This window comes from Capricornis sumatraensis, chromosome 20 (genome assembly GCF_032405125.1).
Source record: "Capricornis sumatraensis isolate serow.1 chromosome 20, serow.2, whole genome shotgun sequence".
Taxonomy (NCBI): Eukaryota; Metazoa; Chordata; class Mammalia; order Artiodactyla; family Bovidae; genus Capricornis; species Capricornis sumatraensis.
The window spans coordinates 8,067,754-8,081,610 of NC_091088.1; the positions used below are offsets into that span (position 1 = coordinate 8,067,754).

Sequence of the window (13,857 nt, forward strand, 5' to 3'; positions counted from 1 at the left end):
TATCCAGTAACAGAGGGATGACCTTTACATAAGCCTCATCTAAAAGTGTTCTGAAAATGGTTTGAACAAAACCCTCAGTAAGAAATGAATTTATACTGTGATCCTTTATACACATGTGCAAATGTGTATGTATACACTTGTAACCAAGTTACACAAAACAATGTTTACCCTAACTGGTACTTTCTGATGTCTCTTCTACTTTCATTTTTTTAAAACTGTGGTTTTTATCCACTACATTGATTTCACCATCTATTAATGAGTCCTGACCTGTAGTTACAGTGATGTACAAGACTGTCATATTTTGAGACATGGAGTTATATTTCCTAAAGTAATCATCTGAAATTGTAAAATGCTAAGAAATAAATATAAATTTCAGTAGCAGTATCGAAAAGCATTTCTCTTTCCTGAAGTGAAAGTCACTTAGTCGTGTCCGACTCTTTGCTACCCCATGGACTATACAGTTAATGGAATTCTCCAGGCCAGAAGGAGTGGGTAGCTTTTCCCTTCGCTAGGGGATCTTCCCAACCCAGGGATCGAACCCAGGTCTCCCACACTGCAGGAGGATTCTTTACCAGCTGAGACGCAAGGGAAGCCCAAGAATACTACAGTGGGTAGCCTATCCCTTCTCCAGTGGATCTTCCCCACCCGGGAATCGAACCGGGGTCTCTTCCACTGCAGGCAGTTTCTTTACCAACGGAGCTATCAGCACTGAGAACGTTCTGAAGAACAGGAGGATGCAGATAAACACGGGTGGAAGCCTGTGAAGCAGCCCAAAAGAAGAATGAAAGCATTTATGGAAACTCGGCCAACCTGCACAACGGCAACAGGAACCTCTTACAGCAATGCTGCCATGTAATCTGAGGTTCCTCTTGCTAGAAGAAATGATTTTAAAAAACCAAACTCTTCAAGTTGGGAAGAACCTTAAATGTCAAGTTCTATTTTCTCCTCCTGGACGACAAAAGCAAGTCAGCATTCCTTTGAAAATCTGAGCATTGACTTTGGTCCTATCCCAAAGAGTTAATTTAATTAGAAGTAGAATTAAAAAAAGATTCACTAAAATATCACCTCTTTTTTTCCCCAGATGATTACTAGAATTTTATTAGCCAAGGGAAAGCAGCTGGAAGAGAAATAGCAAACAAAAAAAAAATACGTCTTAAGGATCCTTAAGTACATATTTATAATTTAAGTATCATATTTTAAAAGGCCATAGTCCATCAGTTCATTAAATGCACCAACTTATGTCACAGGTCCATTTGTCAACTGAAGTAATGTCCACTGTCCTTTGGCTCAACAGACTGTCCTTTACATCCGACCTTGATCTCTGTGATAGGCATCAGAAAGGATGCTGTCGGTGGTTTGAGGTCAACATCTGAAAGGTAAACACAGCTCTGGAGGCAGGTGTTTCCACCTGCCCGAGTCCTCTTCCACCGACATCCATGCCAGCAACAAACAGCCAAGAGCTGAGAAGGCAAAAGCTCAGGAACAGCCCACACCATGTCAATCTTTGAGGGGAATGCACCGCAGTCCAGCTGGAGGTGGGCTCTGGAGCCTTGCTTCTGGCAGACAGCCTATCAGCCAGCACTGATGGGCCCTCTAGGACTTCCCACAACGCCCAAGGGCTGTGAGTCAGAAAGTGCTTTCAAGCAGGCAGTGGCACCCACAGCCGGTGGGACACACCTCCTGGGTCCGAAACCACTCCATCATGTGGCTGGTGTGCCCCCCGTGTCCACAGGCCAGGCAGAAGTTGGACGACCCTCGCACAGCCACGTGGCAGATGGCACACTGGAACGTGAAGCCTTTGCAGATGGCACACTGTGTGCCCCGGACCTCACTCCGGCAGTGGCTGCAGTACACGCCAAACTCTGGAGAAGGGTGGAGGTGGCCAAAAAAGAGACATGGTGAGTTTAGTTCTGCAAACGAGAACTGGGCATTGTGAGCAATAAAGATGTATTCATTTGGAGGGCTCTGTAGGATCTTATTAAGCCACTGCTGTTCAGTTTTTTTAAATGGCAGAACCCCTGATGGCCTCTCTTATTTCCCTTCCCTAAGGAAATAGAAGCCTTCCACTGGGGTTCCTTTCATCTCAACACCCACAGATATTCATATCTCCCTCTTCTTTCACCCCTTACAGTAGAGGAAGGGTCCTGGGTTCTTCCTTCTATCAGAACCAGTTCCTCTGCTTCAAAACAACAGGCAGTCATAAAAATGGACCAATAGAGACACTACGTACACAGTAATTAAGGGAAATATCTCATGGTAGTTCCCAGTTAAGGTAAATCCTGAGATAAACCGGTTTGAAAATCTTGATTAAAAATTGCTATGTTTTCTTAAGCATAACTTAAAAAAATTTTTATTGTAGTTGTTTTACATGTTGTTAGTTCCAGGTGTACAGCAAAGTGATTCAGTTACACATATGTCCACACTTTTCCAGACTCTTTTCTCATATGGGTTATCAGAATATTGAGTAGAGTTCCCTGTGCCATACAGTAGGTCATATTTGTTATCTACCTTATATATAGTAGTGTATGCATGTTAATCTCAAGCTCCTGATTTACCCCTCATCCCCATGCTTCCCCTTTGATAACCATTAAGTTTGTTTCAATAACTGTAAGTTTGTTTCTGCTTGGTAAATAAGTTCATTTGCATCATTTTTTAAAAATTATGTTCTACATATGAGTGATATTATATGATATTTGTCTTTCTCTTGTCTGACTTACTTCATTTAGTATGATAATCTCTAGGTCCATCCATGATGATACAAAGGTATTATTTCATTCTTTTTATGGCTGAGTAATATTCCAGTGTACACACACACACACACACACACACCCCATCTTCTTTATCCATTCGTCTGTCGATGGACACTTAGGTTGCTTCCATGTCCTGGTTACTGTAAACAGCACTGCTAAGAACACTGGGGTGTTTGTATCTTTTCAAATTAGGATTTTCTCCAGATACATGCCCAGGAATGGGACTGTTGAATCATATACTAGTTCTATTTTTAGTCTTTTAAGAAACCTCCATATTGTTCCCCACAGCAGCCGCATCAATTTACTTTCTCACCAGCCGTGTAAGAGGGTTCCCTTTTCTCTACACCCTCTCCAACATTTATCATTTTCATGATGGCCGTTCTGACTGATGCGAGGTGATACCTCATTGTGGTTTTGCTTTGCATTTCTCTAATAATCAGCAATGTTGAGCATCTCTTCATGTGCTTTCTGGCAATCTGTATGTCTCCTTTGGAGAAATATCTATTCAGAGCCTCTGTCCATTATTTGATTGGGTTATTAGTTTTTTAAATATTGAGCTACAGGAACTCTTTGTAGATTTTGGAGGTTAATCCTTTGTTGGTTGCTTTGTTTGCAAATATTTTCTCCCATTCTGTGGGCTACTTTTTCATTTTACTTACAGTTTCCTGTGCTATACAAAAGCTTTTAAGTTTAATTAGGTCCTATTTGCTTATTTTTGTTTTCATTACTCTAGGATGTGGATCCAAAAAGATATTGCTACAATCTATGTCAAGAGTGTTATGCCTATGTTTTCCTCTAAAGACTTTTATAGCATCCAGTCTCACATTTAGGTTAAAATCCACTAAAGTTTATTTTTGTGTATGCTGTTACAGAATGTTTTAACTTCATTCTTTTACAGGTAGCTGTCCAGTTTACCCAGCACTACTTATTGAAGAGGCTGTCTTTTCTCCACTGTATATTCTTGCCTTCTTTGCCATAGATTAGTTGGCCATGGGCACATGGGTTTATTGCTGAGTTTTCTAATCTATTACATTGATCTATATTTCTATTTTTGCGCCAGAATAAAATACCTAGGAATAAACCTACCCAAGGAGACAAAAGACCTGTTCTCTGAAAACTATAAGACACTCATGAAAGAAATCAAAGATCACACAGATGGAAAGATATAGCGTATTCTTGGATTGGAAGAATCAATATTGTCAAAATGACAATACTACCCAAGGCAATCTACACTTTCAATGCAATCCCGATCAAATTACCAATGACATTTTTCACAGAACTAGAACAAAAAATTGTTTAATTTATATGCAAACACAAAAGATCCTGAATAGCCAAAGCAATCCTGAGAAAGAAAAAACAGAACTGGAGGGATCAGACACCCTGATTTGTAATCAAAGGAGTATGGATTAGAGACTTCCTGAACAACTTCAACCCCAAACCAGACTTTAAAGTCCTTCGTCCAGCCCAAGGAACCCAGCACAATCTTTCAAACAGGACATGTCAAAAGGTCTAGCTGATTGATGGGCTGGCACATCAGTCACGTATCCCTGTGATTTATTTATTTACCTGAAAACTAACTTAAAAGACAAATTGCAGGAGGCCATCACTAATCTTTCCCTGATACACCTGCATGCCTGTAGATGCTCTGAAAAATATTATAGATTACCCAAAGAGCATTTTGTGTCTGTACTTCTTCATGTACGTGTACCAAGATAATCCATATTAAAATAATCCTTTTATTCAACATTTAAATCTGTGTATTATTTTGGTTTGTTTTTATTTAACTGAAACTATATTCACACAACTTAAAGAATCAAATTATTCAATACATTGTATTATCAAAACCAGCATTCCCACACCCATCACTCCCTAGAGGAAATTCTTCCAACCCATTTAACTGTTTCTTCGGTTTTTATCTCCCTATCTCTACACATGTTTATAAAATTATTTCTTTTTAAAAAAATTTATTTATTTTCAATTGAAGGATAATTGCTTTACAATATTGTGTTGGTTTCTGCCATACATCAACAGGAACCAGCCACAGGTATACATATGTCCCTTTCCCAGTTATTTCTTAATTGTCATATTTAAGCACTGTCTATTGACCTTCCCCCAGTGGAAGTTCTTTCACTCCCCAATTTCCCCAACCAGACTCACGGACCACTTGTTCCTCTTCTTCCCCACGCAGCTCTATTATGATTTGGTTGGATTAACATTGCTTTTACATTATTTCTCTAGGCAAGTATTCATCAAGCCAAACCACATACCATGATGACTTCCTTTCTTTCTTGCACATTTTGGTTTTCCTAGAGTTAGTCTTGTTTTTTCATTTGCTTATTGACAATTTATCTCCAAACACCTGAGTCTTTTAGAAATACACTGACTACTGAAATGCGCTAGGTGTTTTTTCTCAGGGACAGCACTCTGAAGCTCCAGCCTGGACTGGTGCGTCTCCAGGTCTGTCACGCACACCTCCCTTCATCATCGTCCTGACACCCTGGTTTCCTGGCTTTGCACCTATTCCTCCTCCTTAGATAGGCTGAAGGTTTGCTCTGACCCTTACAGGGCGAGCTGGGTACAGAACTCTAGGTTAGATGCTAAGGGATTCCACGAGGATCGTTTTTCGAGCCCAGGGAAGGCACTGCCGCACTGTTGTTGTGCAGGTCCAGGATCTTCAGCAGCTCACTGCTCCCACGAAGTGTGATGCTATTCGTATCCCTATCCTTTGCAGGCGACTCATCTTCTCTCTCTGGAAACTTCTAGGATCTTCTCTAGATCCCCGGGTCTTTCTTCATTCATATACTAGCTACGTAGCAGCCCCTTTATCGGGAAATGTGTCCACCTTTTCTAGACAGTGAACTTCCAGTTTTCTGCTGAGGGAAGGGAAGGGTGAAAACTGCTTTGCAAAATAGGAGTGGGGATCTGGGGACCCTATAAAGGCCATCATACAAGGCTCCTATTTCTGACCTCACCTTCCTGCTACTTGCAGAAGTTCTGGGTACTTGAATTCCTGAAACATCCGGGGGTTCTGCCATGTGTGTTGGGCTTCCCTGGTGGCTCAGACGGTAGAGAACCTGCCGGCAATGCAGGAGACCTGAGTTTGATCCTTAGGTCAGGAAGATCCCCTGGAGAAGGAAATGGCAACCTATTCCAGTATTCTTGCCTGGAGAATTCCATGGACAGAGGAGCCTGACAAGCTACAGTCCATGGGATTAGTTACATGGGGTTATCGATGTGTGTTACTGTTTTTCTGCCTGCCAGTTCCGCGTTCAGCTCCCTCTCTGTAAAATCAGCTGCCACTAACTATCTGTAACCCAGGTCCCAAATTTTATTGCCAATATTACTTTTCCTTGCACAGCTGTGTCTTTTCATAAAAGCTCTATGTAGACACTTCAGCAGGGTCTGGGGGCCAAAGGAAATCAAACTGTGTTCAGTCTATTCTTTATATCTCTCTTTTGTATCACTCTTTAGAAAATATCTCAACTTCTTTCATATCATAGTCTTGCTTTTCCTCAAAACACACTAGTATCTCATTCAAAGTCTGTTTCTGGTTCTTTCTCCAAGACTCAAGCTCCAACTACTGGTTTCTCTCAAGGCCCAGAATCAGTGGGCTCTCTTATTTGAGAGCCCATTCCAGCCCACAGTTCCCAAGTAAATGCACTCAGTGCTCACAGCATGAATACCATCAACGTGCTAAATATTCCCACATTCCTAGTTTTAGCCCTAAACTCTCCTTTAAGTTCCAGACTCATATCCAACTGTCTACATGATTTCTACAGTTTGAACTTCAGCATTTCCTACTAAGTTTTCAATTTTCTTCCAATCGTTTCTAATCTTAGAATATGGCATCGCCATTTCCAGTTCAAGCTGGAAACTTGGGATCATTTAAGCTTTGTCTCTTCCTCAAGCCCACATCCAACTTGTTAGTAAGACATACTGATATTGAGTCTACCCCTGAAGTGCATTTTTACTTCATCCATCTTTCTCCACCCCCACTGATAACGCCTGAGACCAGGCCGTCCTTCTCACTCTGACCACCTGAACAGTCTTCCAATGCCCTGTCCGCCTCTACTTCCGTCCTCCTCCCATCCTTTCTTCCTGTAACAGCCAACGAAACCCTCCTGCAGTGGAAACTGGAGCTTACCACTTCTTCCAGCTGTCTGCTGCTGGGGGGAGCTATGCTCCCTCCCTGTTAGTTTGGCCTCACTTCTCCTTTTTTTTGGCCGCACCACACAGCTTGCAAGATTTTAGTTCCCTGACCAGGGATTGAACCCAGACCCACAACAGTGAAAGCAGAGTCCTGACCACGGGACTGTTAGGAGAGTCGTATCACTTACTTCTTAATGTCCTCTGAAACTCATCACTGGGCTTAGAATACAGTCCAAGTTCTTTACCGTGACGTTCAAGCCCCTGACTCTCCTGTGGTCGTTTCACAGCACTCTCCTCACTCACTGTGCTCCAGCACACTGGTCTTCCTTCGCTTGTTCAAAATAACAGCTATTTCCCCTGTGGGGCTGCTCCTGGGTGGGGTGCCCTTCACGAGACTCTCCTGCTGCACAGGCGGCTCCGTCCTGTCCTGCAGACCCCGGCTCCTCAAGAGAGCCTTCCCAAGGCAGCTCAAAATGTCTGCTAAAATTCTCCCTCCCTGCTCCCCTGACCCAACACCCTTTTTGCTTGCTCATAAATACTGATCACAGCTTGTAATTATTTTTCTCCCTTACTGGCCTAGGAGTTGCCACAAAGGACGAGTGTGCTAGCACCGCGACTAAGAGGAGTCTGATAAACGTTAGCTGAATAACTGAATAAATGTCCCTACTGCCAATCTACATCTGAGGATTGGACAGACAACTTCTTCCTTTACAATGAAAATGTAACTGTCTCATGAAATGCCAGGGTTTTCAATAACTTAAAATAGACTCAAAGTACTTCAGAAATTTCCACTTATAAATGAGACACTGGAACTTCCAAGGATTATGTTATGGACACGTTAAATGACAGAACCTTTCAGAGAGTGATGAGAACAGAAAGAAATTCATATCTACCAATGCCTTTGTGAGGATCAGGAGGACAGGAGACAAACTTCAGCACTTCAGCTCGTTTCTCCCTCAGACCCCAACGGTAGAGGATTTCTCCATAGCATTTCTTAAAGTCATCGAATTGCTGGGTATTAGCGGGGTCCAGAAGCCTGGATCGAATTCAGAACACCTCTGTCAGTTCCTTTGCGAGAAACATGTTCGATGCCAAATGGCACTTAATACTCCTCTCTTAGGGTTTCCCTGGTGGCTCAGATGGTAAAGAATCCGCCTGCAGTGCGGGAGACCTGGGTTTGATCCCTGGGTTGGGATTATTCCCTGGAGAAGGGCATGGCAACCCACTCCAGTATTCTTGCCTGCCTGGACAATCCCCGTGGACAGAGCAGTCTGGTGGGCTACAGTCCGTGGGGTCGCAGAGCGTCGGGCACGGCTGAGGGACTAAGCACAGCATAGACCTTTCCTAAAAGCAAGAGTCCCGGTGTGGGAAGAATCTAAGCATCACAGAACTACAGCTCCTGGCTGGGAAGGTCATTACCTTTTATTTTTATCATGCTGATCACGCTCGCGCTCACGAGGATCACTGTAGGTCAGACTCCCAAAGCGGATTTCTTCTGGTGAGGACTCTCCCCAAGGTGAAGATATGTGTTCTGTTTCTCTTCCCACTTAAGAAAATCAAATGGGAAGGGAAGATGGAAATCAGAGAAGGCATGGGAGATAACCTGAAAACTCTCATGACGCACATGTGTCCCATTTACTTCCTGGAAGGAAAATAAGCTAAGCTGAAGATTCTCAGAAGTCCTAGAACTAAACAGAACGCTTTCCTATCCTTACCTTTCTGTCTAGGTATTTACTATTAACGTTAACTTGATAATTAGGCACACAAACAATGATTAAGTAAATTATAAGAGTGATATAGATTATTAGGCAGGCATTACTTATTTTAAAAAACTCTTTAAATGGCATGAGAAAATGCTCATGAGAAAATAAAAAATAGAACATAAAATCACAAATGTAGAAAGATCTGCCCCCCTCCCCCACCCCCAACACACACACACACACACACACACACACATACACACACACACACACACACGCACGCACACACACACACACACACGCACACAGAGACTGGAAGGAAATGTCCTGGAATGTTAACAGATCTTATTTATTTCTAGGTGGGGAAATCAACCATTAGTATTTTCTCCACCAACATCTGTTTTCTTCACTGGGCAAATAGTACTTCTGTAATCAACAAAATTAAAATCATTTTTAAAAAGAAATTTTAAAAATCCAGAAAACACATATACATCTACTGGTTAAATAGACCTTTACGTCCAGGTGGGACTGGGCTCAGCGTCACTTCTCCATCCTGAAGGAGGTTTGTGGATAGGGCGGTAACAGGAAGTGGCAGGCGAAGGGGAAGGGGCTTATGCAGCACAAAGGATAAGGGTTGGGGCTGGCGATGGACGATGGGAAGGCCCACTGCCAGTTTCTCAAGGTCATAGGATGGGAAGTAACCAAGCAAGGCAGGGAGACAGCAGAAACCAGCATGCTCAGACACAAAAGCCCTTGTCTCAGGCCTTGCTGACTGTGGTATCTCTACCATACTCAATTTAAAGGTCAATGAGGGGACTTCCCTGGCAGTCCAGGGGTTAGACTTGGCACTTTCACTGCTAGGGCCTGGGTTCAATCCCTGGTTGGGAGACTGAGACCCTGTAAGGTGCACAGTACAGCCAAAAATTAAAAAGTAAATAAATACATACAAGGCAATGAGAAACAAGGGAAAACATGAAGAATATTCATCAGCTAAAGATCACATATTAAATCACACACCACACTGAAAGTATAAAACCTCAGCATGGGCTAAGGCAGTTCCGTACTGACCTATGTTCCAGCCACCAGTGTTGAACCCCGGGTCGGACAAGCTCGAGCAGGATCCTGAGGATGTAAAGCTGGGCTGCAATGAAAGCGGGAGCAGCGTGAGAGCGCCGCTTCCCATGACGGCTCACCTTTGCAAAAAGCCAGATTCAGACCAGGAAACCCCCAGCTTACATAGCGACTGTGGGACACCACAAGGTTAGCTGAGCGGCTGGGAAAAGGTCCGAAAGGGTTTGGTATCCCCTGCGGTCGAGACTGGGCTTCGAACACGCTGCAGAGCATGGCCAACGTCTGCACGTCCCGGAGCCGGCAGTAATGAGCCAGTCTGGAGAGAAAGGGGCACGACAGGAGTCGTAAGAAGGCACGGGGGAATGATGACTGTCGCAACTGCGGCAGGTTGTTCCCATCGGGGAAGGAAGGGACAGCTGTTTTAAAAACTAACTTTATTGAAGTGTAGTTGATTTACGACATTGTGTTAATTTCTACTATACTGAAAAGTGCTTTAGTTATACATATATATACACTCTTTTTCATATGCTTTTCCATTATAGCTTATGTAGAATGGATAAACAACAAGGCCCTTACTGTATAGCACAGTGAGCTATATTCAGTGTCCTATGATAAACCATAAAAGGAGAGAGAACTCTTGATTCTGCCCCAAAAGCCCCATCAGGAACAAGAGCTTTCTACAGATCCAGCAGCTTGATCGACTTGTTCTGGAACAACACGTATCAGAGTATCACACATGACCTAGATAACCCATCTGAAAGCTCCTGGTAGGCATCCAGGCCTGGGCTCAGACTTGAATGAAGTTTCTCCAAGAATCAGGGAGACTCAACGCACATCTGAGAGAGGCCTCCCCAACTCCAAGGAGGCATCACACTGCTCTCTGGGGGTTTCCTAGTTTTCCATTCATATAACCTAAGGCTACATGAAAGTGCTCAGAGAAACGGGGAGCAGGTCAGACTCCAGAGGTGGCACTATGAGTCTGAGCTATTAAATAAGAACAACAGGGAACAATTTTATTACCTCTTAGGTCCTCACTTCCCCTTTGCTCCTTTCAGGACAACGGACCCAGAAGGTAAGGTAGAGATCCCAGGAACTTGGCCTTTGCAACGGAATAGTACTGATACTTTTCTAACAAGCAAAGTCTAATAGTTTTAAGGTGTTTTCACACTTTCTCATGAGCCTCCTAGGAAGTGGGTAGAACAAACATCATTATCCTGTGTTACCACGAGGCACTTGAAGAGTGAGCAAGCATCCCAGATCTCGCCTCAAGTAGGTAAAGCGAACCTCCACCTGAAGAAGGAGCGCTTCTCCATCTCTCTTCAGGACCTGGGCCTCCCTGTCGTGGAGGCTCCAGTGATTTTTCCTGGCTGTAAATAATTTTGCATGTTGTATTTCCTGTTAGTCATACGTTAGTGCAATAAATCAAACTCAGTGTTTTCATAAACTGTCTGGTAGGGTGAACACATCATGGCCTTTGGAAAACACAAAGCCAACAAGCAGTTCTCTGACCTGCTCTCAGGGGCGAGCTTCTACAGACCTCGGCAAACTTTCTACCTCAGGAGCTCTGTGTTTAGACAGATACAACTTCTGGGACAAAGCATAACTCTCTCAAGGATATCTGAGTCTAAAATCCTCGTTATAAATGACAAATATTGTATAGTTCCTCCTGTTCTAAGAAATCAGTTCTGCACAGAAGTTACTGCAACTTTAAAAGGAAAGGTCTCGCTTCCTCTTCTCATGCCTCAGGGCTTTGTACTTTAGACAGTAACACTGAGAACGTTTACAGACCTAAAAGGGACACCATTCATTTTCCTCACTTTTAGCTCTCAAAACCTACAGGGACTCCAGCAGTTGTCGCCCAAATGGATGTCGAGCCCAGGGTGTTTCCAAATCTGGGTCAGACTTCGGACCAAGGCAAAGATCCGTAGCTACTGCGGCCAGCGACCAAACCTGAACAGATCAAAGAGAAACAGCCACACTCAGACTGGGGAGCAGAGGGCCAGGAACCAGGAAAGAACCGTCCCCCTACCACCACCTCCGTACACAGCCTAAAGCCTTGCTACTCTGGGGGAGGCCAAAGCTGGAAGCTTATTGAAATGCAGAGTTTGAGGCTATGCTCCAGACCTACTGAATCAGAATTTGCATTTCTGCAAGATTCTCAGGGGACTTCTATCCCCATCTGAAAAAGCTAGCCTTAAAAACTTTTATGAAGCAGACTTCAGAGAAAGACACTATACAGTAACTTCCATGGGTTGCCTGTTTAACCAATGACTCATGTGTCTTTTTCTGCTGCTTCATTAGTGAATTGGCAGGGAAAAAAAAAATGCATTCAATATCACACTGAAGATCTGTCCTTTCTCCAAATAATGAAAAACTTTTCATATGAAAGTTTCAGTATACTCTCTGAAGCTACAGAAAAATAGGCCAAGACCCAGCTTTCTTTTTGTTGACATCAAAGGTGAGGAATATCTCCAAATTTGAAATCTCACAGGGCTTGGACTTATCAAGCAGAAACTAAAATCCATAAGGTGTCTATTAAATCTAAGATTTAGCACACCCTAAATACAAATACATTACACCATCAACAGAGCCCCCATCCCCTCCATGCCTATAAAAATGGAATATATTTTTGGAAAAATTTTCTTAGTATTATATGCCCACTAACTGGAAAACACTATTAGACTCTGATAGAAACTTGAAAGGAAAAAGATACAGACTTTCAATCAGGAGTTTAAAACAGAAGAAAAAAATAAGCAAATAAAAACACTGAAAAACAGGAACAGAAACACATCAGATATGTAAAAAAAAAAAAAAAAATCAACTAAATTGTGTGGCTCCAATAACACCCATGAGTATTGGTTCAAATGAAAAACATTCATTTTTACGATCAATGGCCCAGCTGGATGGTTGCTGGAAGAAGTTCAGAGGTTTCTGGAATAAGAAAGGACTTTTACTATTCTGGCTGACAACTTGGGCCCATTATTTCCTCATTTATAATACATGTTTCCTAAGCGCCTTCAACAGATATAGTTGATACTTAGGTTTATTTCTGCAAATCTTTCTTGCAAAGCAGGTGACACATCATCTTCAACACGTGAATAAAGAATAAAAAAAACTCTCCAAGCATCAGCACTGATGTCGTTCCCAGCCCATGAAGCAAGACCACACCACAGTGATGGCTGAAACTGCAAGAACAGCAGCAGTCATTTGCCACTGATTGGATGTTTACATCTATGAGATGCAGGTATGGAAACTGTGCATAAATTACCTTATTGAGTTCTCATAAGGCCCTCAGAAGCAGAAGTACTGTTCCTATTTTAGAGTTGAGGAAATGAAGTTCAAAATGATTAGGCAGCTGCCTAGGATCACACAACATGAAAGGGAAAGAGCCCAGATGTAAATCCAGGTGTGTCTGAGCCCCGGGAAAGAGTCTTTCCACTTCACTTCACTTGGACTAGCCTGACCTTCCAAATCAACTCTGCCGTAAAAGTACTGAAAATTTAAAAGAAAAAGAGGAAAAAAACAAAACACTGTAGGAAGTAATTTTTCCTCAGAGAATGTCTTTCTAGAATGTAAACCAATCTTCTCATCAACCCTATGAGGTAATTATTCTTGTGGGGCTCATTTTACAAATACACACAGTGGCTTAGAGAATCTGAAATACTTTGCCCAGGGTTACACCACGAGGGAGCAGAGCTGGGCTGACACTTCCTGTTAGAAATTCCCCACTAAAACATAAAACAGAAACAATATTGTAACAAATCCAATGAAGATTTTAAAAATGGTCCACATCAAAAAAAAAAAAGTACTGAAAGGAAAAAAAAAAACTTAAAAAAAAAAAATCAAGGGAAGGCCTTAGTCCTGGGTCATTTGGAAGGTTACAAGGGAAAAACTAAGCAGACAGGACAACAGCTAGCAGTGTCCACTGCTCAATCTAGTCTGCACACTGGAGAATAAAGGGTGGAACAGAACGCGAACTAGTGGCTGGAAAGGGCTGGATGGAGGAGTGAGCCTTCACAGGGTAATGGAAACGTTCCGAAACTGCTCGTGGCGATGACTGCGAAAAGCTGTGAATAGACTGAGGCCACTGAATGGCGCATCTTAAATGAGTGAGCTGCAGGGTCTCTAGACTACAGTCTCAATAAAACTATTAAAAAAATAATGACACTGAGAATTCCCTTGCGGTC

The 13,857-nt window shown here is 42.7% G+C and overlaps 1 protein-coding gene across 1 annotated transcript; it reads right to left on the bottom strand.

Moving 5' to 3' along the window:
• Positions 1-1,134: 1,134 nt before the first annotated feature.
• LOC138095892 (GATOR2 complex protein WDR59-like) lies at positions 1,135-10,256 on the bottom strand. The gene is made up of 5 exons (XM_068991839.1): positions 9,836-10,256; positions 9,668-9,740; positions 8,319-8,445; positions 7,793-7,935; positions 1,135-1,862 (listed from the first exon to the last, which is right to left on the bottom strand). The coding sequence occupies exons 1-5, from the start codon at positions 9,941-9,943 to the stop codon at positions 1,627-1,629; spliced, it is 687 nt and encodes a 228-aa protein (XP_068847940.1). The 5' UTR covers positions 9,944-10,256; the 3' UTR covers positions 1,135-1,626.
• Positions 10,257-13,857: the final 3,601 nt, after the last annotated feature.

Coding starts and splice junctions, on each gene's coding strand:
- LOC138095892 (XM_068991839.1), bottom strand. CDS start 9,943: ATGCTCTGCAGCGTGTTCGAAGCCCAGTCTCGACCGCAGGGGATACCA. Junction 9,741..9,835: donor TGGTGTCCCACAGTCGCTAT/GTAAGCTGGGGG, acceptor CTTTCATTGCAG/CCCAGCTTTACATCCTCAGG. Junction 1,863..7,792: donor TGATCCTCACAAAGGCATTG/GTAGATATGAAT, acceptor ACCCTTCTCCAG/AGTTTGGCGTGTACTGCAGC.